The sequence below is a fragment of the Thalassophryne amazonica genome, chromosome 6, assembly GCF_902500255.1.
Source record: "Thalassophryne amazonica chromosome 6, fThaAma1.1, whole genome shotgun sequence".
Taxonomy (NCBI): domain Eukaryota; kingdom Metazoa; phylum Chordata; class Actinopteri; order Batrachoidiformes; family Batrachoididae; genus Thalassophryne; species Thalassophryne amazonica.
The window spans coordinates 5,806,675-5,833,810 of record NC_047108.1 but is presented as its reverse complement, the minus strand read 5'-3'; the positions used below and the strand labels follow the sequence as shown (position 1 = coordinate 5,833,810).

General features: G+C 41.1%; 1 protein-coding gene across 1 annotated transcript in view; it reads right to left on the bottom strand.

Annotated features, from left to right (window-relative positions):
- Positions 1 to 27,136, bottom strand: part of chdh (choline dehydrogenase) — a 115,110-nt gene that overhangs the window by 66,149 nt on the left and 21,825 nt on the right. The window contains exons 2-3 of the mRNA XM_034171685.1: positions 24,495 to 24,884; positions 19,483 to 19,713 (exon numbers count right to left, since the gene is read on the bottom strand). Coding sequence (XP_034027576.1) covers positions 19,483 to 19,713; positions 24,495 to 24,841 — 578 coding nt within the window. The 5' untranslated portion in view covers positions 24,842 to 24,884. The remainder of the gene's footprint in view (positions 1 to 19,482; positions 19,714 to 24,494; positions 24,885 to 27,136) is intronic.

The following is a 27,136-nucleotide window of genomic DNA, read 5'->3' as shown; positions in this document are numbered from 1 at the left end:
CAAGGACTGCTTTCTTCCATTTGCGAAATATAGCGAAGATTCGTCCCATCCTGTCTATGGCTGATGCTGCGACTCTGATTCATGCATTTGTCTCTTCTAGATTGGACTACTGTAATGCTCTATTTTCTGGCTTACCGCAGTCCAGGATTAGGGGTCTTCAACTGGTTCAAAACGCTGCTGCCAGACTTTAGACACAAAGCAGAAGGTTTGACCACATTACACCCATTTTGGCATCCCTGCACTGGCTTCCTGTTCCTGCAAGATCGGATTTTAAAGTACTGTTATTAGTTTATAAAATTGTTCATGCACTTGCACCTCCCTATCTGGCTGACCTGGTAAGCCCCTATTTATTCTTGTATTCTTTTATGGTTGTCTTTCTTTTATGGTCGTCTTTTTATTGTGTTTCAAATTTTTTATTGTTTTTTTTTTTATGTTGTGTGAAGCGCCTTGAGACGATTTCATTGTGAATTGGCGCTATATAAATTAATAAATTTGATTTGATTTGATTTGAAGACACCCCGACTGGCCAGAACACCTTCCATGGGACTGTGGTGGTGCTCAATCAGTGTGAAAAGGCTGAAGGGCAATCAATAAACACTCCACTCAAAATCCCAGTAATGTCATCCTAGGAACATCTGTCACTAAACATTACTTGAGCCAGTTATAAGAACCATCCCCAATCCACTGGGGACCCGCAGAGTTTCCTATGAGTACAACAATGCATGGGCAGTTGCCAATGCCCTTAGAACAGCCCAAACTGGTGAACTAACACCACTGGGCGAGATACCCCTACAAACCCATGTGCTACAAATGAAGTACCCATGCTCACACTGAATGAGAGATGTCATAAAGCAAAACAAACAGAAGAGAGACATGTGATGCCAACATAGGCAGCCACCAGGTCAATTCTCATGTCTCAGACAGAATCAAGACACCGACGTGTCAACACCAAAGTCATTGCTCCATTGTTCAGCACCTCTCCTACAGACTACAGAACATCATATACTGCCCTTACTCTAACCCAGGACATTTCAGCATATGGTGTTGGACCAAAAAGGAGGACCCTGATTACATTAGACCTGGCCCTATATCAGAGAGCTCTTTGAATCCAACAGTCAGTAGGGAACCAGAACTATGGAATTTTTAATCAGCCAATATGTTCATATATAGATGAAAATCACTAACAGAATTGGGGGAGGTGATAGTCTAGTGGTTAAGCGTTGGGCTTAAGACCACAGGATCATCGGTTCAAATCCCAGCCTGACCGGAAAATCACTAAGGGCCCTTGGGCAAGGTCCTTAATCCCCTAGTTGCTCCCAGTGTGCAGTGGGCGCCTTGCATGGCAGCAGCCTGACATCGGGGTGAATGTGAGGCATTTGATGTGTAAAGCGCTTTGAGCGTCCGATGCAGATAAGCATCAGACGCTATATAAATGCAGTCCACTTATCACTAGAGATGAACCAAAACTTCACTGGGTTATTGACTCTACTCAAAAAAAAAAAAATGTCAGCAAATATGTATAGCCATCCAGGCACTCATAGATGAAAACCCATGCAAACTTTCACATTTTTTTTTTCACATTTTCAAGATGGCTGCTGTCATTTGAAGATATACCAGGACATTCGTCATAGTCAAAAACATAGATCTGGACACAAAATCTGTGACTGTGTGTAACTTAGAAGGGTGATTATGTGGCATGTTCATCCTGAAGGTGGCATTTTGAAAATGGTGCCATAATATGTCTGTCTGCAGGACGAATCGGTTGTTAAAAATCTTTTATCCCCTCTGCTATTCGTAGGGTCTATATGTGTATGTATGTATGTATGCACATGTATATGTATGTGTGTATGTATATATGTATATATATATTAGATGGTTGTGATGGCACTGTATCCCATGGTATTTTTATTCTATTTTATGCTAACATTTTCTATGTGTTTTTCTGTATTGGGTGGTTATTGTGTTTAGTGTGCCAGTACGCAAGCTGCTTAAACTAACTAATTGCACCTGGTGGGATGAATAAAGTTGCCTAAGTCTAAGTCTAATATGGGGTTGAGGTGAGGGAAAAATTGAACCCCAATATTTCTGGCTTATTTGAACCCCAACTAAGAAAAAAGAAAAAAAAAAAAAACAATCAAATGAACTTAGGCAACAGAAATGGCCAAAATGACATAACGCACCAAACTAAGAACAACTTTAGTATAAAGATAAAAATGTTTTCTTGAATTTCATAGTTTTCTGAAGTAATGCAGCACTGTTTAATAACACAGGTCATGTAACAGGCATCAAACCTCACCTGCAAAGTATTTGGCATTGTATTCCTCCAGCCATAAAAATAATTATTTTATTTTCTGCAATATTCAGATAAAATCCAAAAGTTAATCATAAGTTCTACTTTCATTTTACTTACTGTCGCAGCTGAATCTTCTTGCCAGTATTCCCAGAAACAAAAATGCTGAATTAAACCAAAAATTTAATTAAGAAAAAGAAATCCTTAAAAGCATACATTTCTCTTTCAGGTAGACATATGCAGAACTTTGTACTTTATGTTTGCTTCATACTGATAACAATCAGGGTTGACATTAAGATAGTGCAGAAGAACTTTATCTTTCTGCAAACCACAGACAAATGCTGACAGCCAATTATCTTTTGTGGTGTTCAACAACCCAAAACCTTATCAAGTATATTTACACTCAACAAAAATATAAACGCAACACTTTTGGTTTTGCTCCCATTTTGTATGAGATGAACTCAAAGATCGAAAACTTTTTCCACATACACAATATCACCATTTCCCTCAAATATTGTTCACAAACCAGTCTAAATCTGTGATAGTGAGCACTTCTCCTTTGCTGAGATAATCCATCCCACCTCACAGGTGTGCCATATCAAGATGCTGATTAGACACCATGATTAGTGCACAGGTGTGCCTTAGACTGTCCACAATAAAAGGCCACTCTGAAAGGTGCAGTTTTGTCTTATTGGGGGGGATACCAGTCAGTGTCTGGTGTGACCACCATTTGCCTCATGCAGTGCAACACATCTCCTTCGCATAGAGTTCATCAGGTTGTCAATTGTGGCCTGTGGAATGTTGGTCCACTCCTCTTCAATGGCTGTGCAACGTTGCTGGATATTGGCAGTAACTGGTACACACTGTCGTATACGCCGGTCCAGAGCATCCCAAACATGCTCAATGGGTGACATGTCCGGTGAGTATGCCAGCCATGCAAGAACTGGGACATTTTCAGCTTCCAAGAATTGTGTACAGATCCTTGCAACATGGAGTCGTGCATTATCCTGCTGCAACATGAGGTGATGTTCTTGGATGTATGGCACAACAATGGGCCTCAGGATCTCATCACGGTATCTCTGTGCATTCAGAATGCCATCAATAAAATGCACCTTTGTTCTTCGTCCATGTCAGACGCCTGCCCATACCATAACCCCACCGCCACCATGGGCCACTCGATCCACAACATTGACATCAGAAAACCGTTCACCCACACGACGCCACACACGCTGTCTGCCATCTGCCCTGGACAGTGTGAACCGGGATTCATCCGTGAAGAGAACAACTCTCCAACGTGCCAAACGCCAGCGAATGTGAGCATTTGCCCACTCAAGTCGGTTACGACTACGAACTGGAGTCAGGTCGAGACCCCAATGAGGACGACGAGCATGCAGATGAGTTTCCCTGAGATGGTTTCTGACAGTTTGTGCAGAAATTCTTTGGTTATGCAAACCGATTGTTTCAGCAGCTGTCCGAGTGGCTGGTCTCAGACGATCTTGGAGGTGAACATGCTGGATGTGGAGGTCCTGGGCTGGTGTGGTTACACGTGGTCTGTGGTTGTGAGGCTGGTTGGATGTACTGCCAAATTCTCTGAAATGCCTTTGGAGAGGGCTTATGGTAGAGAAATGAACATTCAATACACGAGCAACAGCTCTGGTTGACATTCCTGCTGTCAGCGTGCCAATTGCACGCTCCCTCAAATCTTGTGACATCTGTGGCATTGTGCTGTGTGATAAAACTGCACCTTTCAGAGTGGCCTTTTATTGTGGGCAGTCTAAGGCACACCTGTGCACTAATCATGGTGTCTAATCAGCATCTTGATATGGCACACCTGTGAGGTGGGATGGATTATTTCAGCAAAGGAGAAGTGCTCACTATCACAGATTTAGACTGGTTTGTGAACAATATTTGAGGGAAATGCTGATATTGTGTATGTGGAAAAAGTTTTAGATCTTTGAGTTCATCTCATACAAAATTGGAGCAAAACCAAAAGTGTTGCGTTTATATTTTTGTTGAGTATATATAGTTTAATTAGATTTACTACAAGACACAGTCACCTAAAATGTAGCATTTCAGCAAAAGAAAAAGAACTTGTTGTTTGATAATACATCTTAAATATTTTAAGTGGAAGTGTCTTGAAGACACCTTGTTTTGAGTCATATCTGAAATTTAAGTTTTTCAAAGACCCCGTAAGATTTTTAAGGAGCTGTATTTTTATGATCTCTGTGACGGACTGGCGTCCTGTTCAGGGTGAACCCCACCTCATGCTCTTTGACTGCTGGGATAGGCTCCAGCCCCCCGCGACCCTCAATTGGACTACGCAGTTGAAGATAAGTGCGTGTGTGTATTTTTATGAACATTTCTTCATACTAGAACAATAAAGTACAATGTGAGTTTTCTCAGCTCATCTGAGGATCTTATTTCAAGAAATTTTAAGTGATTTCACACTAGTTTCATTGGCAGACTTTTTGAATTTTTTTTTTTTACACCTTGTTTTCAAACAAGGTGTAACCTTGTAACAAGAGGTAAAGAAAAAAGAGCTACTGGAATGCATGAAAATCCAAGATATTTAGGATGCTTTGCTTAAAAAAAACAAAAACAAGTTCTTGTATTGTACTGAAATTTTACTCGTTAGATTGTGAATCAGATCTCCCAATGCCGATTTCTGGCACCCAGTTCTTTACTATACTGGCTAATAAAAACAACTGGATATACGGGGTATACTACAGTGAGTAATTTGTGTTAGTAGTGGCTTGGCAGGGCATTGCAACCTATCATGAGGGCTTTGAATATGGTCAAAAAACGTTTGTGATGCTGTGACCCATCGTTATCCACAAAAATGGATCTGATGAAAGTTGTGCAGATAGGAGGTATTATGCATATTTTACTTTAATTTTACAAATGGATTCTATACTATAATGACCAAGTGGCCTCTGTGTGCATGTATGCATATGTGCATGTGTGTGTATGACTTTGGTCATGGAGAAACTGGGAAGAGCTGACATTTGTCGTTTCGTAGGCTTATGTATTTTGGGTCAAAGATGAATGCCGTTAAAAATAGAAAGTTGATAGGATTAATGTTTTTGGAGAAATTAGGTATATTAGTTAACAACAATGAACATTGTGCTGCAGTACACCATGGGAGTACGGTTTTGGGGTTTTATATGTTATTGTTTTTCATGTTGGTTTAACAGTGTTGTTAGTGTTATTGATTTATCATGTTTTTGTAGTTCAGTTGGTTTAGTCCATTTAGTGTCATGTTGCCGTTGCCATAAATGAGAACTGTAGTGCGTTTGATGTCTGTCTTCCGCCACCATCTCTGTTTGTGGGTGTGTAAAAATAGAACCACCTGCTTGGGGCAGAATGCAGAAAAGACAAAAAACACTGGCTCGGTTTTTGTTCTTCCGAGCAGCTCGCCACAATATATTAAAAGTGACGTGGCATCTGTGCATCTGTTTATTTTTTTCAAACCATGCTAAGACCCGGCGCCTAAAAGAGGCAGGCCTTTATTCAAAGCTGGCGATTATTAACGAGATGCTGCTTGCTACCTGCACTATAATATCAATCAATCAATCAATTTTTTTTTATAGCGCCAAATCACAACAAACAGTTGCCCCAAGGCGCTTTATATTGTAAGGCAAGGCCATACAATAATTATGTAAAACCCCAACGGTCAAAACGACCCCCTGTGAGCAAGCACTTGGCTACAGTGGGAAGGAAAAACTCCCTTTTAACAGGAAGAAACCTCCAGCAGAACCAGGCTCAGGGAGGGGCAGTCTTCTGCCTGGACTGGTTGGGGCTGAGGGAGAGAACCAGGAAAAAGACATGCTGTGGAGGGGAGCAGAGATCGATCACTAATGATTAAATGCAGAGTGGTGCATACAGAGCAAAAAGAGAAAGAAACAGTGCATCATGGGAACCCTCCAGCAGTCTAAGTCTATAGCAGCATAACTAAGGGATGGTTCAGGGTCACCTGATCCAGCCCTAACTATAAGCTTTAGCAAAAAGGAAAGTTTTAAGCCTAATCTTAAAAGTAGAGAGGGTGTCTGTCTCCCTGATCTGAATTGGGAGCTGGTTCCACAGGAGAGGAGCCTGAAAGCTGAAGGCTCTGCCTCCCATTCTACTCTTACAAACCCTAGGAACTACAAGTAAGCCTGCAGTCTGAGAGCGAAGCGCTCTATTGGGGTGATATGGTACTACGAGGTCCCTAAGATAAGATGGGACCTGATTATTCAAAACCTTATAAGTAAGAAGAAGAATTTTAAATTCTATTCTAGAATTAACAGGAAGCCAATGAAGAGAGGCCAATATGGGTGAGATATGCTCTCTCCTTCTAGTCCCCGTTAGTACTCTAGCTGCAGCATTTTGAATTAACTGAAGGCTTTTCAGGGAACTTTTAGGACAACCTGATAATAATGAATTACAATAGTCCAGCCTAGAGGAAATAAATGCATGAATTAGTTTTTCAGCATCACTCTGAGACAAGACCTTTCTAATTTTAGAGATATTGCGTAAATGCAAAAAAGCAGTCCTACATATTTGTTTAATATGCGCTTTGAATGACATATCCTGATCAAAAATGACTCCAAGATTTCTCACAGTATTACTAGAGGTCAGGGTAATGCCATCCAGAGTAAGGATCTGGTTAGACACCATGTTTCTAAGATTTGTGGGGCCAAGTACAATAACTTCAGTTTTATCTGAGTTTAAAAGCAGGAAATTAGAGGTCATCCATGTCTTTATGTCTGTAAGACAATCCTGCAGTTTAGCTAATTGGTGTGTGTCCTCTGGCTTCATGGATAGATAAAGCTGGGTATCATCTGCGTAACAATGAAAATTTAAGCAATACCGTCTAATAATACTGCCTAAGGGAAGCATGTATAAAGTGAATAAAATTGGTCCTAGCACAGAACCTTGTGGAACTCCATAATTAACCTTAGTCTGTGAAGAAGATTCCCCATTTACATGAACAAATTGTAATCTATTAGACAAATATGATTCAAACCACCGCAGCGCAGTGCCTTTAATACCTATGGCATGCTCTAATTTCTGTAATAAAATTTTATGGTCAACAGTATCAAAAGCAGCACTGAGGTCTAACAGAACAAGCACAGAAATGAGTCCACTGTCTGAGGCCATAAGAAGATCATTTGTAACCTTCACTAATGCTGTTTCTGTACTATGATGAATTCTAAAACCTGACTGAAACTCTTCAAATAGACCATTCCTCTGCAGATGATCAGTTAGCTGTTTTACAACTACCCTTTCAAGAATTTTTGAGAGAAAAGGAAGGTTGGAGATTGGCCTATAATTAGCTAAGATAGCTGGGTCAAGTGATGGCTTTTTAAGTAATGGTTTAATTACTGCCACCTTAAAAGCCTGTGGTACATAGCCAACTAATAAAGATAGATTGATCATATTTAAGATCGAAGCATTAAATAATGGTAGGGCTTCCTTGAGCAGCCTGGTAGGAATGGGGTCTAATAGACATGTTGATGGTTTGGATGAAGTAACTAATGAAAATAACTCAGACAGAACAATCTGAGAGAAAGAGTCTAACCAAATACCGGCATCAATGAAAGCAGCCAAAGATAACGATACATCTTTGGGATGGTTATGAGTAATTTTTTCTCTAATAGTTAAAATTTTGTTAGCAAAGAAAGTCATGAAGTCATTACTAGTTAAAGGTAATGGAATACTCAGCTCAATAGAGCTCTGACTCTTTGTCAGCCTGGCTACAGTGCTGAAAAGAAACCTGGGGTTGTTCTTATTTTCTTCAATTAGTGATGAGTAGAAAGATGTCCTAGCTTTACGGAGGGCTTTCTTATAGAGCAACAGACTCTTTTTCCAGGCTAAATGAAGATCTTCTAAATTAGAGAGACGCCATTTCCTCTCCAACTTACGGGTTATCTGCTTTAAGCTGCGAGTTTGTGAGTTATACCACGGAGTCAGGCACTTCTGATTTAAAGCTCTCTTTTTCAGAGGAGCTACAGCATCCAAAGTTGTCTTCAATGAGGATGTAAAACTATTGACGAGATACTCTATCTCACTTACAGAGTTTAGGTAGCTACTCTGCACTGTGTTGGTATATGGCATTAGAGAACATAAAGAAGGAATCATATCCTTAAACCTAGTTACAGCGCTTTCTGAAAGACTTCTAGTGTAATGAAACTTATTCCCCACTGCTGGGTAGTCCATCAGAGTAAATGTAAATGTTATTAAGAAATGATCAGACAGAAGGGAGTTTTCAGGGAATACTGTTAAGTCTTCTATTTCCATACCATAAGTCAGAACAAGATCTAAGATATGATTAAAGTGGTGGGTGGACTCATTTACATTTTGAGCAAAGCCAATAGAGTCTAATAATAGATTAAATGCAGTGTTGAGGCTGTCATTCTCAGCATCTGTGTGGATGTTAAAATCGCCCACTATAATTATCTTATCTGAGCTAAGCACTAAGTCAGACAAAAGGTCTGAAAATTCACAGAGAAACTCACAGTAACGACCAGGTGGACGATAGATAATAACAAATAAAACTAGTTTTTGGGACTTCCAATTTGGATGGACAAGACTAAGAGTCAAGCTTTCAAATGAATTAAAGCTCTGTCTGGGTTTTTGATTAATTAATAAGCTGGAATGGAAGACTGCTGCTAATCCTCCGCCTCGGCCCGTGCTACGAGCATTCTGACAGTTAGTGTGACTCGGGGGTGTTGACTCATTTAAACTAACATATTCATCCTGCTGTAACCAGGTTTCTGTAAGGCAGAATAAATCAATATGTTGATCAATTATTATATCATTTACCAACAGGGACTTAGAAGAGAGAGACCTAATGTTTAATAGACCACATTTAACTGTTTTAGTCTGTGGTGCAGTTGAAGGTGCTATATTATTTTTTCTTTTTGAATTTTTATGCTTAAATAGATTTTTACTGGCAGGCACCGTCTCTACGGGGATGGGGTAATGAGGGGATGGCAGGGGGAGAGAAGCTGCAGAGAGGTGTGTAAGACTACAACTCTGCTTCCTGGTCCCAACCCTGGATAGTCACGGTTTGGAGGATTTAAGAAAATTGGCCAGATTTCTAGAAATGAGAGCTGCTCCATCCAAAGTGGGATGGATGCCGTCTCTCCTAACAAGACCAGGTTTTCCCCAGAAGCTTTGCCAATTATCTATGAAGCCCACCTCATTTTTTGGACACCACTCAGACAGCCAGCAATTCAAGGAGAACATGCGGCTAAACATGTCACTCCCGGTCTGATTGGGGAGGGGCCCAGAGAAAACTACAGAGTCCGACATTGTTTTTGCAAAGTTACACACCGATTCAATGTTAATTTTAGTGACCTCCGATTGGCGTAACTGGGTGTCATTACTGCCGACATGAATTACAATCTTACCAAATTTACGCTTAGCCTTAGCCAGCAGTTTCAAATTTCCTTCAATGTCGCCTGCTCTGGCCCCCGGAAGACAATTGACTATGGTTGCTGGTGTCGCTAACTTCACATTTCTCAAAACAGAGTCGCCAATAACCAGAGTTTGATCCTCGGCGGGTGTGTCGCCGAGTGGAGAAAAACGGTTAGAAATGTGAACGGGTTGGCGGTGTACACGGGGCTTCTGTTTAGGACTACGCTTCCTCCTCACAGTCACCCAGTCGGCCTGCTTTCCCGGCTGCTCGGGATCTGCCAGAGGGAAACTAACGGCGGCTAAGCTACCTTGGTCCGCACCGACTACAGGGGCCTGGCTAGCTGTAGAATATTCCACGGTGCGGAGCCGAGTCTCCAATTCGCCCAGCCTGGCCTCCAAAGCTACGAATAAGCTACACTTATTACAAGTACCATTACTGCTAAAGGAGGCCGAGGAATAACTAAACATTTCACACCCAGAGCAGAAAAGTGCGGGAGAGACAGGAGAAGCCGCCATGCTAAATCGGCTAAGAGCTAGTAGCTGCGCTAAGCTAGCGGATTCCTAAAAACACGCAAAGTGAATAATGTGTAAATAATTTAGAGGTGATTCAGCAGAGAGAGTGCTTTAGTTAAGGCACGTTAAGATTACACTGGGGAAACAAATCGTTATCTAGATAACTAGATCAATCTAACTGTGCAGATTAAACAGCTAACAGATACAGCAAAACACCGCTGTGCTCCGGAACAGGAAGTGATACAATACCGCAGTGAGAGCCAACCACCAGTAGAGGCCTAATATGGTATTGTTTTACATATATCCCTGAGTGTGACGATCCAAAGACAACCATTTTAGATCAGAACCATCTGTGTGGCTCTGAACCCGCCCTGTAGCCTGATGCGCACACGCTAAACAACAGCGACTGCATGGGCTGATTGGTCAATTCTCTGCTTTCAAGAATTCCTCTCCCGTCATATTTTATAAGTTTTGCAGTGCGCCCGCTGATTACATTTCAATCATGAATCAAATAGAGGAATGTTTTGCAGAAACGTCCACAGATCTGACCAATTTTACAACACAGAGTTGAAAAACTACAAAGACACTGAAATGACATAGAATTCATGGAGGGAAATTGCACGTACTGTACTACTGATTTGGAGGTTGATGATTGTATAAAGAAGCGGCGCTCATTGAGGGACAAACTGGTCCAGAAAAGGCCACCGTTTCCACCAACATGATGGAGAACTTTAGAAGGGTTATGTGCACATCGAAGTCACTGCATGGCCACGGAGTTACGAAGTTATAGAGGCTTAAATCGGGCTTTAGAATTTCAAGGTACCACTCCACAGTGGACGTAGAAAAAAGAGTGACTCGACCAAATATAATCTTTTTATTGCCCAGCGCCTATTTCAGGCAGGGATTTATTTTTTCAGACGAAGTTCTGACCAGCTATAAATGAAGCAGGCCCCTATTCAAAGTTGGGCTTTTAATCAAGGAAATATGTAAGCCTAACTGGCGCTGGGGATTTCCTGTAGATCATTATCACCTCCTGATAATTCATTCATTACATACATACAACAGATTTTGTCTGTTTCATACATATAGCGGATTTTTCCCATTTTATACATATAGCAAATTTTGATTATAACAGACAAAATTCGCTGGTCCACCTGAATCCATTCTATGTGAGTTTTACTGTACATTAAGACAGTAAATTTACATTTAAAAAATTTACAGAATTAACAGGAAATAAAAGGGTTGAGATCTTCCTCTAAAAACTGTTGCGGTCTAAGGTTCTAAAAACACTCTGGACTCGCATGTCATTCCAACTCATTACAGAAACTTCGCCCAATTTATTACCACCTTTGAAAAAGGTCAGTTACCTATTTTATAAACACTACCCAATCTAGAGCCTGTGGATCTTCACGGGCAACACGCTAGTTAGTATTTATTTAATTTAATCATTTTTGCCTAAATGTGGATATGGTTGCTTTGATGGCACCTTAAAATTACATGCTAAAATTAAAATACAGTGTAGGTTGTTTTCTGTTTTGGGAAAGTGAGATTTCTTTGACCTGAGTCCGCTGTGCTCAAGTCATGGGTGCTAACTGCGTGCTGGGGCAGCAGGTGGAGATTATCATGGCAAAATGCTGAGCAGTGCGGGACAGCCTACGGCCCACGTACAGATCCAAAAAACAGAAAGAGACACCTATTAGCATATTTCATAAGATCATTTTTTTAAAGGCTTTATAATACATCAAATGTGTGTATATTTAAATTCATTCATTTTCTGTACAGCCCCCCCCATGACCCTTATGTAATTAATGGTCACTAGGGGCTGGAACCTATCATAGCAGTCATAGGGCAGACATGATGTCAGTCTATCAGAGGTATATTTGAATTTGTTTCACTAAAAGCCGATCACATCAATTCTTCCCATAATAGCTGCTTTCTGGGAGCTAATTTGCTCCTAATTCTATTTTTATCCTACATGAGCTGCCAGCTACCTGTTCTATTTGCATTTTTGTGGGTTATCTGTACTGTCCTTAGAACAGTAGTAAAATATAAACAATACCTTCCTAGTGATAAGTATTTGCCGTATCGCTCTACATTTACAGGCAAATGGCACTGCTCAATATCCAAGTTAGTACACGACAAGACATTTGAGTTAGATACTTTCCACCACATCAGCTCTTAATAATCTCTTATTTGCTGCACAGACATAAAACCACCACAGGTCACTTCTGTTAACACTAACGCCAGTGCACCTTCACTACAATACTTTCACACATTCGCCCAGGCTGTTTTTTTAACCATTACCAGCATGTAAAACTGAATGTTCTCAGCTGATCTCTGCAAAATGTTGCAGAATTAACCTGTTTTTATTGCTTTTTACACAGGATGCAGCTATGGAGAGCTTTGCTGCCCAAGCAGGCTGCAAACTGCGCACCCTGACGATGATTTTGACAATTATTGCTGCATTTGTGGCGTTTACTGTGTGGTGGTATGAAAATATATATGAACCACGTTACAATTCAGACCAGAAGGAAGGGATACATTTATTCAAATTTGGTGACAAGTATCTTTACTAACTATATGCATGTGTCTTCTCAAAAAGAAAAGCAGAAAAACTTTACAATAACAGATTATTGGACAACCCAACCTGCTTAATGATAGTCAATATAGGTTAAGATGCAACAGAAGCGATTAATAAACACATAACGTTTGTGGCGTTCCTCAGGATTCTGTGTTGACACCAAAGTTATAAGTTATGCATATTGTATATCAATGATTTATGTAAAGTCTCGGATCTGTTTAGAGCGAATTTGCAGATGATACGAACTCATTTAGTTCAGGAGATAATTCGTAACAATTATTAGATGATCTGGGATCAAAGATGATAAAGTTGAAGAGTTGGTTCAGTTCAATATGAACAAACTGTCACTAAGTTGGTCTAAAAAACTAAAATGTTATTGGGAAACTATAAAAAGGATGAACAAATACAGTGAAACATACAGGGAGTAAATGTAGAACCTGTCAGAGAGAACAAGTCGTTAGGGGTGGTCATCAATGTCAGGATCAACTAGACAACACATATCCAACATAGTCAAGAGAAAGCACTACATACTCTGTGTTGCACACTGAGTCTTACTTGACCCATGGTGCTGAAGTATAGGGCAATAACTACAACACTGCAGCACAACCATTATTCAACCTTAGAGAGAGAAAACAAAAGAAAGAGGATTAAGAATAATTCATAATGCAGGCTATCGGGATCATACCAATCCACTGTTTATTAAATCAAAGATTTTAAAACTCCACGACATGATTTAATTTAAGACTGTTAGATTGATGTATAAAGTAAAACATAAGCAAGTATCTTTCAGAATTCAAGGATATTTTATGCAAGAGAAGGAATATATAATTTAAGGGATTTGTATCATTTTAAAGCTGTGGGCGCAAGGACGACCGGGAAATGCTTCTATGTCTCTGTTTGTGGCCTAAACAATTGGAATAAGCTACCTGAGAAACTCCAATGATGTCCAAATATCAATCAGCTTAAATATTTATACAAAGAAATGGTGTTCTACGGGTATGTATCTGATGGAAACCACTGAACTGACTTACTATGTGTTATGATTTGTTGTATGATTCCTCTTGCTTGATCAATGGCTCAACGGATGATTTCCACCACAATTGATGGCTTATTGCTGGACTACTATGTTGCGTTATTGTTATTGGAGACTGAATTATGTCAACCCGTCCCGACAGGGAAAACGGGTGGTTAGGTACACTGTTTGTAAGTTTTTGATATTTCTACAATGATAATGTTAGACGTGTAGATATTAATTTGGATAAACAGGGGGGAAGAATGACAGGGTTTTTCTCTATATTGTCAATATATGTATTATCAAATATTAATGTCTTCACTTTGATGTACTCTCTGTAATCATGTCTTTGATTTCTGTTCTCTATTTTTATATATACGTATATGCATGTGTGAAAGTTGTACCATTATTCCTTTAAAGCAATCATATACGCTGAATGATTCAAGTGCATTAAGACTGTCAAACAGTGAGCAGATGATCTCTGACCATTCAATGTGCAGATCGTCTATCTAGAATATCAGACTGGTTGGCTGGGGTCATGATTAACTAATCGCAGATGTGTACTTTTGATTAGTGGTTCAGCCTTGGACAGGACCAGTGCAACCTGACATTGTTATTGAAAGCTTAGGAGACAGGGCTCATATCAAAGTTAGACCAGACTTTGTGTCTTTCCATTGTTTTGTGATATCGTCATTCCTATATGCTGTATGCAACGATATTCAATAAATAGGAGAGGCAATGGGCGGGACCTTTAGGACGGACGACAGTTCTTTCTGAAGGAGCTTCTCGTTTGTCCTCTCCTGTACAGGATAAAGAAATTCAGTGTCTCCTGGGAGGCATTATCTTCAGTTAACGAGGCTCCTCTCTGAGCATGGCGGTAATTTCAAGATGTTCAAAATTTAGCAACAACAGCGTGGCGCAGTTTGTGTTCGAGTTACTGCGATGGCTTAGAGGCATTTGTGTGGTGCTTACGAGTCTGCTAAAAGTCCATTATTCGTTCGCCTGGCACCTTCGCAGGACCTGAGAGGCTATTTTTGGAACAGCTCTCCTCTTGCGCACACAATTCCACCTGCTCTGTGCGCTGGACTCTATATAAAATAATTATTTTGTAGTGGATTAATCATTTTCTGCCAAACCTTGGATGCTGAAAACACCTCTTCTAGAATCAGCTGACTGTTTCATCTGGACGCTTTTTTTTTTCCTCTCTTTCCTGCTCCATGTGGGATGTATTTTGAACAGCTTAAGGTAATTATTTTTAATGTTTTTATAGCTTGATAAAACAGTTCCTTGCTGTAAAAGTATGGCTGTATGTTGATGTCAGTTGTATGTAAAAGTATGTTGATTTAATATCTTGTTAATGGATCACATGACCTCCGCTGTGTGTGCGCACTGAGGCAGGACCTGAGAGGCTATTTTTGCGCACACAATTCCACCTGCTCTGTGCGCTGGACTCTATATAAAATAATTATTTTGTAGGGGATTAATCATTTTCTGTCAAACCTTGGATGCTGAAAACACCTTTAATCACTTCTGGAATTAATGGATCACATGAACTCCGCTGTGTGTACGCACTGAGGCAGTGACTCATCATCACGCTTCAAACGAGCATTTAGGCAGAACGCCAGCTCACAAAAGAGTGATATTTCTGTCAATATTGGACGAACACAAAGTTAAAATTTGGGTGACTGCGTGAAAGTGGATGTGTGTTTAAAGCCATGGAAGATAATAACTCCAGTGGAGCAGCTAAGAACAGGAGCTGTGCGGCAACACAGGTAGAGTGCGCGCAAAAGACCAATTTTGAAGACATAACACAAAGTTAAAAGTTGTATCATGATAACTTGTAAGCTGCGGAAGACATAAAGAAATTTTTTTTTTTTTGAAAATGATCCACAGGTGTATATAATAAAACGGCCACCTCATTCTGTATGCATAACGGCATCGCACGCAAAAGAGCGCTTTTGCAGAAATAAACGGATGAACACAAAGTTAAAAGTGGATTCACGTTGTAAAAATGATTTGTGTTTAAAGCCAAGGAAAAAATAAAGCCAGCAAGCCACAGATGGAAAGGAAGCCACTTAGAAAGAGCACAGAGGCGGCTGTCCATGAAAGGACAACAGCAGCGCGCGCGCAAAAGAGCAATTTTGCAGAAATAAACGGACAAACAAAGTTTTGTGTGTTTAAAGCGCAGAAGAAAAGCCAGAGAGCCATGAAGCCAGCGAGGATCACAGAAGCGGCTCTCCAGGAACCCATGGTTCGGGTCTAGCTGGTCTGGTGCATTACAGGTGGACAGCAGCCTGGCGCACAGCGCACAACTGTGGAACTGTGCCGGAGTGTCTATTTTTGGACTGCGTTTAAAAAAAAAAAAAGAAGGGACATCTTTAAATGCTGCTGTGAATCAATCAATCAATTTTATTATATAGCGCCAAATCACAACAAACAGTTGCCCCAAGGCGCTTTGAATCTGTGAATTGAAAACCCACAGTTTGAAGGGACCAGGTGTGGGAGGGCTGGAGGTTTGGACCAAACTCATGCCTAAACGTGTGCCAACATGGCGCTATCATGGCACTATGTGGCTTAGTGTGGCTGATGCGAGCCATTCGAGGCTGTAATGACAGGTGGTCGTGGCTCACTAGAGGCTGCTACGTGGCACATGCGGGGTACAGAGAGGCACATAGTGGCACCTTTATAGTGGATACGTGATAGATCAAAACGTGGGTCATTCTTCAAATAATCACCCCACACCCATGCGTGGCTCCTTCAGCCTTCATTATTCGGTGGGACAGAGGCTTTAACCTAAAATTTCCTGGCAAGGAATCTTAGCCTAAGAGTGAGCCAGGAGGTGTGTGAGAGCAAATCTGAGCAAGAAGGAGACTGAAACTTCTATCTTAGTGAGGAGGCGGGGTTGACCCTGTTGCTAGGTATGACATGGTCCTGTAAGAGCTGTGATTGGTTGTCATGGAAAGAGAAGGGGAAATTTAAAAAATAAATGTGCTGTGCGCTCTAATATATGAATGAACAGTAAAATCAACCAATCATATAACTGCATTAAGAAATGTGCAATCACTAAAATAATTTAATGTCATGATGATGATACTCAGCAAAATTAAATCGGAGCAATCGCCGGGCCGGTCGCTAAACCTGTAAATTCTTGTGCTGCAATGCATTATGGGAGTTTTGTGTTTTGGGGTTTTAAATGTTGCTATTGTGGTTCATGTTAGTTTAAAAATGTTTAGTGTTGTTGATTTATTGTGTTTTTGTAGTTCAATTGGTTTAGTGAGTTAAGTGTCACCATGTTGTCACCATAAGTGAAAAGTGTATCGTGCTTGATGCCGCCCTGTGTTGTTTTATCTGAAAAATAAGAGCGCCTCCTAGCGGCAGAGTACCAAAAATGGTAAATGGACTGCATTTATATAGCGCTTTTCCATCTGCATCAGACGCTCAAAGCGCTTTACAATTATGCCTCACATTCACCCTGATGTCAGGGTGCTGCCATACAAGGCACTCACTACACACCGGGAGCAATAGAGGATTAAAGGCCTTGCCCAAGGGCCCTGAGTGATTTTCCAGTCAGGCGGGGATTTGAACCCATGATCTTCTGGACTCAAGCCCAACACCTTAACCACTAGACCATCACCTCCCCCAAAGCTCTCTCTGGTCTTTCATACCACGCAATTCACAACAAAATGAATTCTTACACAGCCTGAAGATGTTTGAACATATCTCATTCGCATGCCGATTATCTACATATTAAAAGTGTGCGTGTGTTTATAAATAAGTTCAACGTAAGTACATAATATAATTGTAAATACGTTAAAATTGCATGCATGATACAAGAAAGTGAAAACACTTATTCCCATTGTTGTCCATTTAAAACTCAAATGACAAAATAGAAGTAATAATAAAATAAAATATCAATAATACTGATAATCAAAATAATGATAATATTAATGCGTATATGATAACAACCTAAACAATTCATAAATACATTAGGACAGTAAATTAACAAAATAATTACACAGATCAAGCTGGTAGTGTGTTACTGACTCACTGTCATTCTACATACGGAGAATGACAGTGAGTTTGTCTTTTCCACCAGCTTGTCTCCTTAAGACACTCTTAGGCCTCTTAGATGTCCTCCTCACTACTCTTACCAGTTTGGCACCGTCGGAGCCTAAAGCCCCGTTTACAGATAGACGGTAAACTCTCCCGGAAGCATCCCGGCAGAGATTTTGCCCCCTCCGGGCCGTTTTAGGGATCAAACGCCAGCGCACGGGGGCGTGGTTTGGTTCCGGCTTCACCGGGAATCGTCGAAAAAATTATTCAACATGTCGAATAATTCCGGGAGCGCTCCCGGAGAAGTGGCCTGACAACAGAGACAATGTAAACAACGGCGTTTGATACTTTTTAATCGCCGTGTCATCCCGCCCCTTCCTGTAGTGCCGCAGTTTACACCGCCGTAATTGGCGGCCGCCGTTGTATCCCTAACCAACGGTGTGTAAAACGGCGATAGAGACCACATCGGCGTCCTCAAAGGCGTTTTAACAGGCGACAGAGGCAGACAAAACGGCGGTGCTAGCGGACAGTACGCTGTTCTAAACGCCACCTCCCGGTTAACGGCGTTCCAAATGGCCGATAGGCGGCGGTCAGTATAAAAACGCTAGCGCACTGCATGCAGGTCTCTCACTTGTTGCCAGCTCCAGATATTTTTGCAGAGAAGCTCCAGTATACCTCCTAAAATAAAATTGGCAGTGGCAAAGACTTACCAAGAGGTCTGGTTCAGAAGCAGAGGGTAGCCCTATGGTGGAAACGAGCAACACGTTGAGGAGGGAAAAAAGAGAGAAAAGAAAAGGCTGAGAGATGAGCTCCCTGTCACTCCCTCCCCCTGCACTGACAGCTGCTTCAGCCTATTATACTCTGGGGGCGGTGCCTATAAGCAAAAGTTCCTGGAGTAACGCAGGATTTGCCTGAATAAATCCAGCAGTACACAGGGCATTATCAACGGCAGCAGAACACCGCCGTTCTCACGCGCGTCTTAACCTGCGATTGTAAAGGATAGAACTGAGTATTAACCCCCGATGCCTGACGTGTGCCGGAAGCTACAGCGTCAAAACTCCGGTTTATTTGGCGGATTTAGCAGTGTTTTATCCACGTATTTGCGGCTAGTACGGCACTCAAAATGCCGGCGAAATGCTCCGCCCCTTTCCACCGCGAAAACAGCCGGAACTACCGCGAACTTCGGTCTACGTACTACCCGCGGACAAAACTGTCTATGTGTAACCTGGGCTTAAGGTGCTTTGTGACCAACTTTCATCTTACAAAGCAAAAATTCTAAGAAATGTCTAAGAATTCAAGAAATTCTAAGATTTTTCTTAGAATAACGTCACTAGGAGCTGTGTTTAGCCTTAGGCTGCTTCGTGCATACGGGTCCAGATCTTTTTGATTATACTTTCTTGAATATATTAATGGGTAATATATTTTCTATGTCCCATTTCTCAAAAAACTAATTTTCTGATCTGCCTTTTAGACTTGCAAGAAGTAAAATTGTCTGGAGCTCCACACAAGAATGCTGGTCTGTTTTTAATGAAAGTATAACAAGGCACGGGGCACATGCTCTTAACAGTCCAAATGGAAAATTCCAGGGCTGCTGAGGATTGGCAGAACTCTTGAGTGTTTTCATTTAAGTACCTGTTTTCTCCCAGTTCGTGACACTGAGCTTTCTTGAAGTAAGGCAGACAGTGTTGGTAGTCCCAGTCCTCTGCACCTTGTCTCTGCCAGCGATTGTAGTCTTCAGCGTGTCCACGGATGTAAACCATGGCATTCAGTGAAGAAGAGCCGCCCCACACCCGGCCCCTGGGCCAGTACATCACCCGATTGTCCACGTGGGCCTGAGGTTCCGTATGGTAGTACCAGTTATACCTGAGAAACAGAAAAATACATGATGATATTTTTTCCCCATTGATTGTTAATTTTAGACATGAAATTGCAGTTTTCCTCCTCGTACAGACAATCCAGAACATTCTTAGAAGTCTCTTCAACAACAAATTCAAGAACAGCTCAAAACAAAATGACTACACTTTTACTGCATTTAGTTTAAGAGAATCTTAAAATGAGTACATCACAGGTACAGTAGATACAGAGCATCCAGAAAGTATTCACAGTGTTTCACTTTTTTCCACATTTTGTTGTTATAGCCGTATTCCAAAATGGAATAAATTAATTTTTTTCACCTCAAAAGTCTATTCACAACACCTCATAATGACATTTTTTTTATTTTTGCAAATTTATAAAAAAAAAAAAAAGCAAAAACAAAACTAAGATATCACATGTACACAAGTATTCACACCCTTTGCTCAATAATTTGTTGATGCACTTTTGGCAGCAATTACAGCCTTAAGTCTTTTTGAATATGATGCCACAAGCCTGGTGCTCCTATCATTGGGCAGTTATGCCCATTCCTCTTTGCAGCACCTCTCAAGCTCCATCAGGTTGGCTGGGGAGCGTCGGTGCACAGACATGTTCAATCGGATTCAGGTCTGGGTTCTGGCTAGGTTACTCAAGGACATTCACAGAGTTGTCCTGAAGACACTCCTTTGATATCTTGGCTGTGTGCTTAGGGTCACTGTCCTGCTGAAAGATGAACCGTCGCCCCAGTCTGAGGTCAAGAGCGCTCTGGAGCAGGTTTTCATCCAGGATGTCTCTGTACATTGTTGCATTCATCTTTCCCTCAGTCCTGACTAGTCTCCCAGTTCCTGCCGCTGAAAAACATTCCCACAGCTTGATGCTGCCACCACCATGCTTCACTGTAGGGATGGTGCCTGGTTTCCTCCAAACATGACTCCTGACATTCACGCCAAAGAGTTCAATCTTTGTCTCATCAGACCAGAGAATTTTGTTTCTCATGGTCTGAGAGTCCTTCAGGTGCCTTTTGGCAAACTACAGGTGGGCTGCCATGTGTCTTTTACTAAGGAGTGGCTTCCATCTGGACACTCTACCATATAGGTCTGATTGGTGGATTGCTGTGGAGATGGTTGTCCTTCTGGAAGTTTCTCCTCTCTCCACAGAGGTATGCTGGAGCTCTGACAGAGTGACCATCAGGTTTTTGGTCACCTCCCTGACTAAGGCCCTTCTCCCCCGATCGCTGAGTTTAGACAGGCGAGAGCTCTTGTAAGAGTCCTAGTGGATATGATCATCTTCCATTTATGGATGATGGAGGCTGCTGTGCTCACTGGGACCTTCAAAGAGCAGAAATGTGCTTGTATGCTTCCCCAGGTCTGTGCCTCGGCAGTTTACAGACAATTCCTTTGACTTCATGCTCAGTTTGTGCTCTGACATGCACTGTCAACTGTGGGACCTTATGTGTAGACAGGTGTGTGCCTTTCAAAATCATATCCAATTAACTGGACTCCATAGTAGAGAAGCTTGAATCTTCGACTGGACTGGGTTGCTTGACGTGAGGACGTTTCGCTTCAAATCACAGAAGCTTCCTCAGCTAAAATTCTTGCTCTGGTAGTCTGACTTCTGTCTTGACTCTTGTAGAGAAGAATAAACCAGAAGCCAACAAAAGCTGGAGTTTTTTAACCTAACCAGACCCCACCTACCGAGAGGCTGACTGCTATAGGCTAGTGACTAAACAATAGCTCTAATTAGCACCTATTGTGCTCTAGTTAGCACTCTCCTAACGACAGGACGGAAGCCTCCCCTGATGGCTCCCCTGACGACTCTCTCCTGATGACGTGAATGACTCATTACCATGAACAAAAGACTGAAACTGCTTTGACCTGAGTACCACATTGTAAACAGGGGACAAAGCGTGTCTGAGACCCGCTCCCCGGTTAAGGCTGGGTTTCAACTACAAAGAATGCTTCCTTGACACCTCTCTCAAACCATTTCTTCTCTCTGGCTAAGATTTTAACTTCCTTGTCCTCAAACGTGTGGTTAGTGTCTTTCAGGTGGAGATGAACTGCAGACTGAGGTCCACTGGCGACCTCTCTGCGGTGCTGGTATAGCCTCTTGTGTAAAAGTTGCTTCGTCTCACCTATGTAGTGTTCATTACAGTTTTCCTGACATCTGATATGATACACTACGTTGCTCTGTTTGTAACTAGGGATCCTGTCCTTAGGGTGAACTAATTTCTGTCTCAAGGTGTTGACTGGTTTAAAGTAAACTAGGATTTTGTGCTGTCTGAAGATCTTCTGTAGTTTTCCCCTACTCCTGCTAAATAAGGGAGAGACACTCCTCTTCTTCTTGTCTCCGTCTCCTGTCTATCTGGTCTCTTTGTTTTCTGGGACTTCTGCACTTTGTCCAGGGACCAACGTGGGTACCCACATACTGTGAGGGCTTTCTGTACAAGTTGTTGCTCTTTAGCCCTTCCCTCTGCAGTTGTGGGCACCTGTAGGGCTCTGTGTTGAAGCGTCCTGATCACCCCGAGCTTGTGTTCAAGGGGGTGGTTTGAGCCAAAGAGCAGATATTGGTCAATGTGAGTGGGTTTTCTGTAAACCTCTGTCTCGAGCTGCCTGTTCTCTCCAATCGTAACATCACAGTCCAAGAAGGCTAAATGGTTGTTTCTGGCATCCTCACGTGTGAACTCGATACTGGAGTCCACCGAATTGATGTGTTCTGTAAAGTCCTCGACCTCCTGTTGCTTGATTTTAACCCGTGTGTCATCGACATATCTGAACCAGTGACTGGGAGAGGTGCCCGTGAACGACGTCAAGGCTGTCTTCTCCACTCGCTCCATGTACAGATTGGCCACTGGACTCCAATTAACCCATAGAAACAGCTCATTGATGATTAGTGGAAACAGGATGCACCTGAGAGTATTTGGTATCGAAGTTTGCGGGGGAAAAATTATTTCATCCATTTTGGAATAAGGCTGTGGAATGTGGAAAAAGTGAAGTGCTGTGAATACTTTTTCAGATGCACTGCATGTTATGAATAAACAGAGAATCCACTATAAAATTTTAGGATTCCTAAAACTGGTTTTGAGCAACAACAAAAAATTCTACTGACCTGGCTGAATCAACCTTCCTGAATCTATCATTTAGAGTTCTACTGCAGGTGCACTTTTGACACACATTTATTTCCTTTTCAGTAATCTTCTGTAAAGCTCCAGTCACACTATGATGGGATCAACGAAATGTATGAGGAACTGATTCTATACATTCATGTTTGTTTTTGTCAAACAAAACTCCTTTTCCCATTGCTAAAATGCAGTCTTTGTCAGCTCATATCTGCTGAGGTCATCAGAAGGTTTTGTGCATGTTCAAAACTGAGTGGAGATCAGGCAGAAAACTTTGCCGCTACTTGCACGTTTGTTTGCCATTTTTTCCTCTGCATGTCTTTCATTTTTCATGTGGCTGTCCGACGGTTCATTCTGGCATTACGATTGGTCAAAGATCTAGCAAGCGGAAAAACGACCAACACAGTAAGCGCAGCTCCATGTCTTGAAGACACAGACAGTGTTCTCACTCAGTCTCTCTTTCTGTCTATCCCACTCTCTCTGTGTGTCTCTCCCTCAGTAAGAAGATGCAGCAGAGCTGCTCGAGTGAACAAACATGTCATGCTTTCAGAGCATCAAACTCTGTTCAAATGCAGCATAATTACCTGTAAACCAGGAAATTCCTTCTGCTCAGTGCAGAACTCTGTGGAAATGCAATGTCATCTGTCCATTAGTGCCCCAACTCCACAAGAGACTGATGAATTTGCCAACACACAAAATATTTAAATACGTAACTAATCCTTTTGCTGTATCTGTCACAATGTGACTCAGTCACAACAGAGATTACTCTCACATGGCACAAGTGTCAAAGGCAGACAGAGCACTTAAAGGTTTAGCCGACAACGTTTTCATATGTGTGGCCTTTAATGAAACATTGTTTTTAATTGAGTTATAAAATAATGAAAAAACATATTTATATAAGTATCAAAGCAAGTTTAAATAGACTAGAAAGTAATTTGTATTATATCTGTCTGAACGACACTTGTCAAAGTGTGGACTGTTAGTAAATAATATGACTTTGTCATCTACATATAGCTGTGCAACCTAGTCTCACAGCAGTTCCTGATGACATTACAAAAAGCAAATTAATCTATGGGTTCGTGATACCATCATGAAAATGGGGCATTTTCGTGACAGGGGCACAAATTAATTTTGTGACAGACACGAAATGCGGAGTGGGGGGTCTGGGGGGTTATGTTAGGGAGACACTTATGTTATGGTTGTGATGAGAAGGGGAGGATTATAAATAGCAAAATTAAAAAAAAAAAAAAAAAAGTGTCACGAAAATGGGGTGCTTTTTGTAATGGGGCACGGAACAAAAGCATGAGACTGGGCTGAGTTGTGCTGCACATTTCCATATACGAGTCTGACTGAATTGTGGTCTATTCATAGAAATACAGTCATTCAAAATACAGAAGATTGTTCAGCTGTGGCAAGAATTTTGCTCTCTCTAAGTACTTTTTTTATTTGCCAAAGGTTGTATCTACTTTTCCAAATTTATAAAGCATTTAATGAAGTGCAGCTTAAGTAACAGCCACAGTGTACTTCATAGATGTCATATTAAATGTTCTTATGGACAATTAAGTCCAGGACAGTGGGTTAATGGAAAGTAAATTTTACAATCCCACATGTACAATTATTTATACATCTGCAGCTGCAGTGTTCAAAATGTAACAGAAGACAAATTAAATTGCTGTACTTGTCATCACAGAGGTTGTACATCAATGCTGCTGGCATGTGGATCTTCCAGGACAGTCGCACACTACCAAACAGGTCCTTAGGCCCCGCCTCCAGCAGCAACACCGACTCATTGGTGTCCTCTGTCAGGCGGTTGGCTAAGACGCAGCCTGCTGACCCCGCCCCCACAATGATATAACTGTAGGAAGGTGTTTTTTCATTGGTTGCAGATGATGCCGAAGTTGTGGCACTGAAACATCTGTAGTGGCTGCAGGTGGGAGAGCCGGCAAAGGAAGCAAGGTTTGTCCGTCGAGTCCCAAACAAGCAGAGGCGGACTCCACTCTGGCCTAGTGCAGCCAAACGCGACATCTTGGTTCTCAGAGTTTTTTCTTCATTCGCAGATGAGTCGTCACTGAGAAACAGAACACACATTTAAACAGTGGGAGGGACAAGTGGTAAAGTTATGGTGGTAAAGCCACTGGAAAAGTTAGGCACTGAAATTAGTGCTGGTCTAATTGTTTGTGTGTCAAAAGATGTACAGGATAAAGAAGCCTGATTCAATCTAGAACTGCTTTAGTTGTCATGACTTAATCCAATGATAAAATGAACATTAGCCAACTGTGTTAAAAAAAAGTTTTGCAAACTGCTTTCATAACTGATCTTTTCAATATTTTATTAGAATTGTGAGAAAATTAAAGTGTGAGGCAGTCATGGGTGTAGGGCGAGATGCCCAAGGGCATCTGGAACGACAGGTGTATTTTACTTGTAGTAACCCGAAGCTAATCATTTTTTGGTAGGTTGATGAAGAGATTGGCACACCAGCCAAAATAAAATGCTTCACAAAACTTGATGCCAGAAAATAAAATTTGCTGGATCCTGGTTCCATGGTCCAGCACAGTGCTGTTGTGGACTCTGAACACTCCAGTACTGCTGGTGTAGATTAAGAGATCAATCATGAAAATTCAGTAAGGTATATCTTATATATTATATTCCAATTCTAAAGGTGGAACTATGCTAGTATACTAAGGTATATCTAAATATCTACAAAGGAAGTCCTTCCCACTGTGGCCAAGTGCTTGCTCATAGGGGGTCGTTTTGACCGTTGGGGTTTTTCATAATTATTGTATGGCCTTGCCTTACAATATGGAGCGCCTTGGGGCAACTGTTTGTTGTGATTTGGCGCTATATAAGAAAAAAGTTGATTGATTGATTGATTGAAGAGTAAAATAGAAGAGTAGAAAAGAGTAGAGTAGAGCCACTTAGGTGCCTGGTCTCGAGAACCAGGGATGGTAGGTTGAAAAGTTTTTTTATCCCATGGGAACTCTCCCTACCCACCCAAGCGGCTCAAGAAAAAAGTATATATATAATAATAAATAATAAGACTTAAGAAAGATAAGACGTCATATACATAAAACTATATTTAAATATTAAGGGTAATAAAAACATATACAATAAATATGGTACTATATAATATACAGGAGTAGGTATTAAAACCTAAATATTAATACAGGAGAAGATTTGGTCATGGTCATGGTATTTTATTATAAAAACAGAAGCTATGATGTAATGTGTATTGTTATCTATCTAAAGATGTTCTTGTGTGAACATGTTGGACACTCCTGCAGAACTGCTACTCCATAAGCCCAAAGCCCATTTTGACCTAATCAGTACCACTTAATGTGCCCAAACAACACCTACAATCCTGCCTCTGTTTGCCAATGCTTACACAAAAAAAATCTATGATAGACATCTTATGGTGGTAGCTACAGCCATGTAGTGTTCAATGAAGAATTACACAAGGGTCAAATTTTTTAAATCCTCTCATGATATTGAAAAATATACAGCATTATTTGTCTGACCAAAAAGATGACAAAAAGGTATAGTTTGGATTATCTATGACTGAATGTTATAGATTTATGGGTAGAAACTGCAAAAATGGTGACAAGGGTCAATTTCAGGTTGTATTGGGGGTCAAAAGTTAAAGTTTCTTCAGGTTTGGTAAGGACTTGTGCAAATTATTGGTTAATAGGATCAATAAATGGAATAGTTTTGACCGTGCTGAATGTTTGTAACTTGATAAGTAAACATAACAGAAGATACAAATTAATCCAACCCCTATTAGCACAACCAATAATTTGTATCACTTTTTTAACCAAAATTGAAGCAACTTTAACTTTTGCACATTGTGCAAACTGTAGTTGACCTTTTTCACTATTTTTGGTATTTTTTACCACATAACATTTAGCCATGGATAGTTGAAACTATAGCTTTGTGGGGAATTTATGAGCAAAAAAAATAATATGAGATACTATTCAAAATGATTGCAGTTTTTTAAATTTTAACCCCTGTGTAATACTTCATTGACTCCTACCTCGCTATACCAACCACCCTGGGACGGTATCATACATTTTGTGTAAGGACATGGTTTACTGAGACTGGATTATGAGTATGATTTTAGCAACTTAAGTGGTACCAAAAGCCTACTTGGTCAGTGGACTATGCACGGTCTGTAGAAGTGGCGAGTTGTGAACTCCTACCAAAGATTTGTTGAGTGGGGAAAAACCATAACTGAAAACCCTGGACTCTGCTGAAAATTAAAGAATTACAGTGCACCACAAGGCCAGCAAGATCACACACACACACCTTCAACAGCTTTATCCAAGA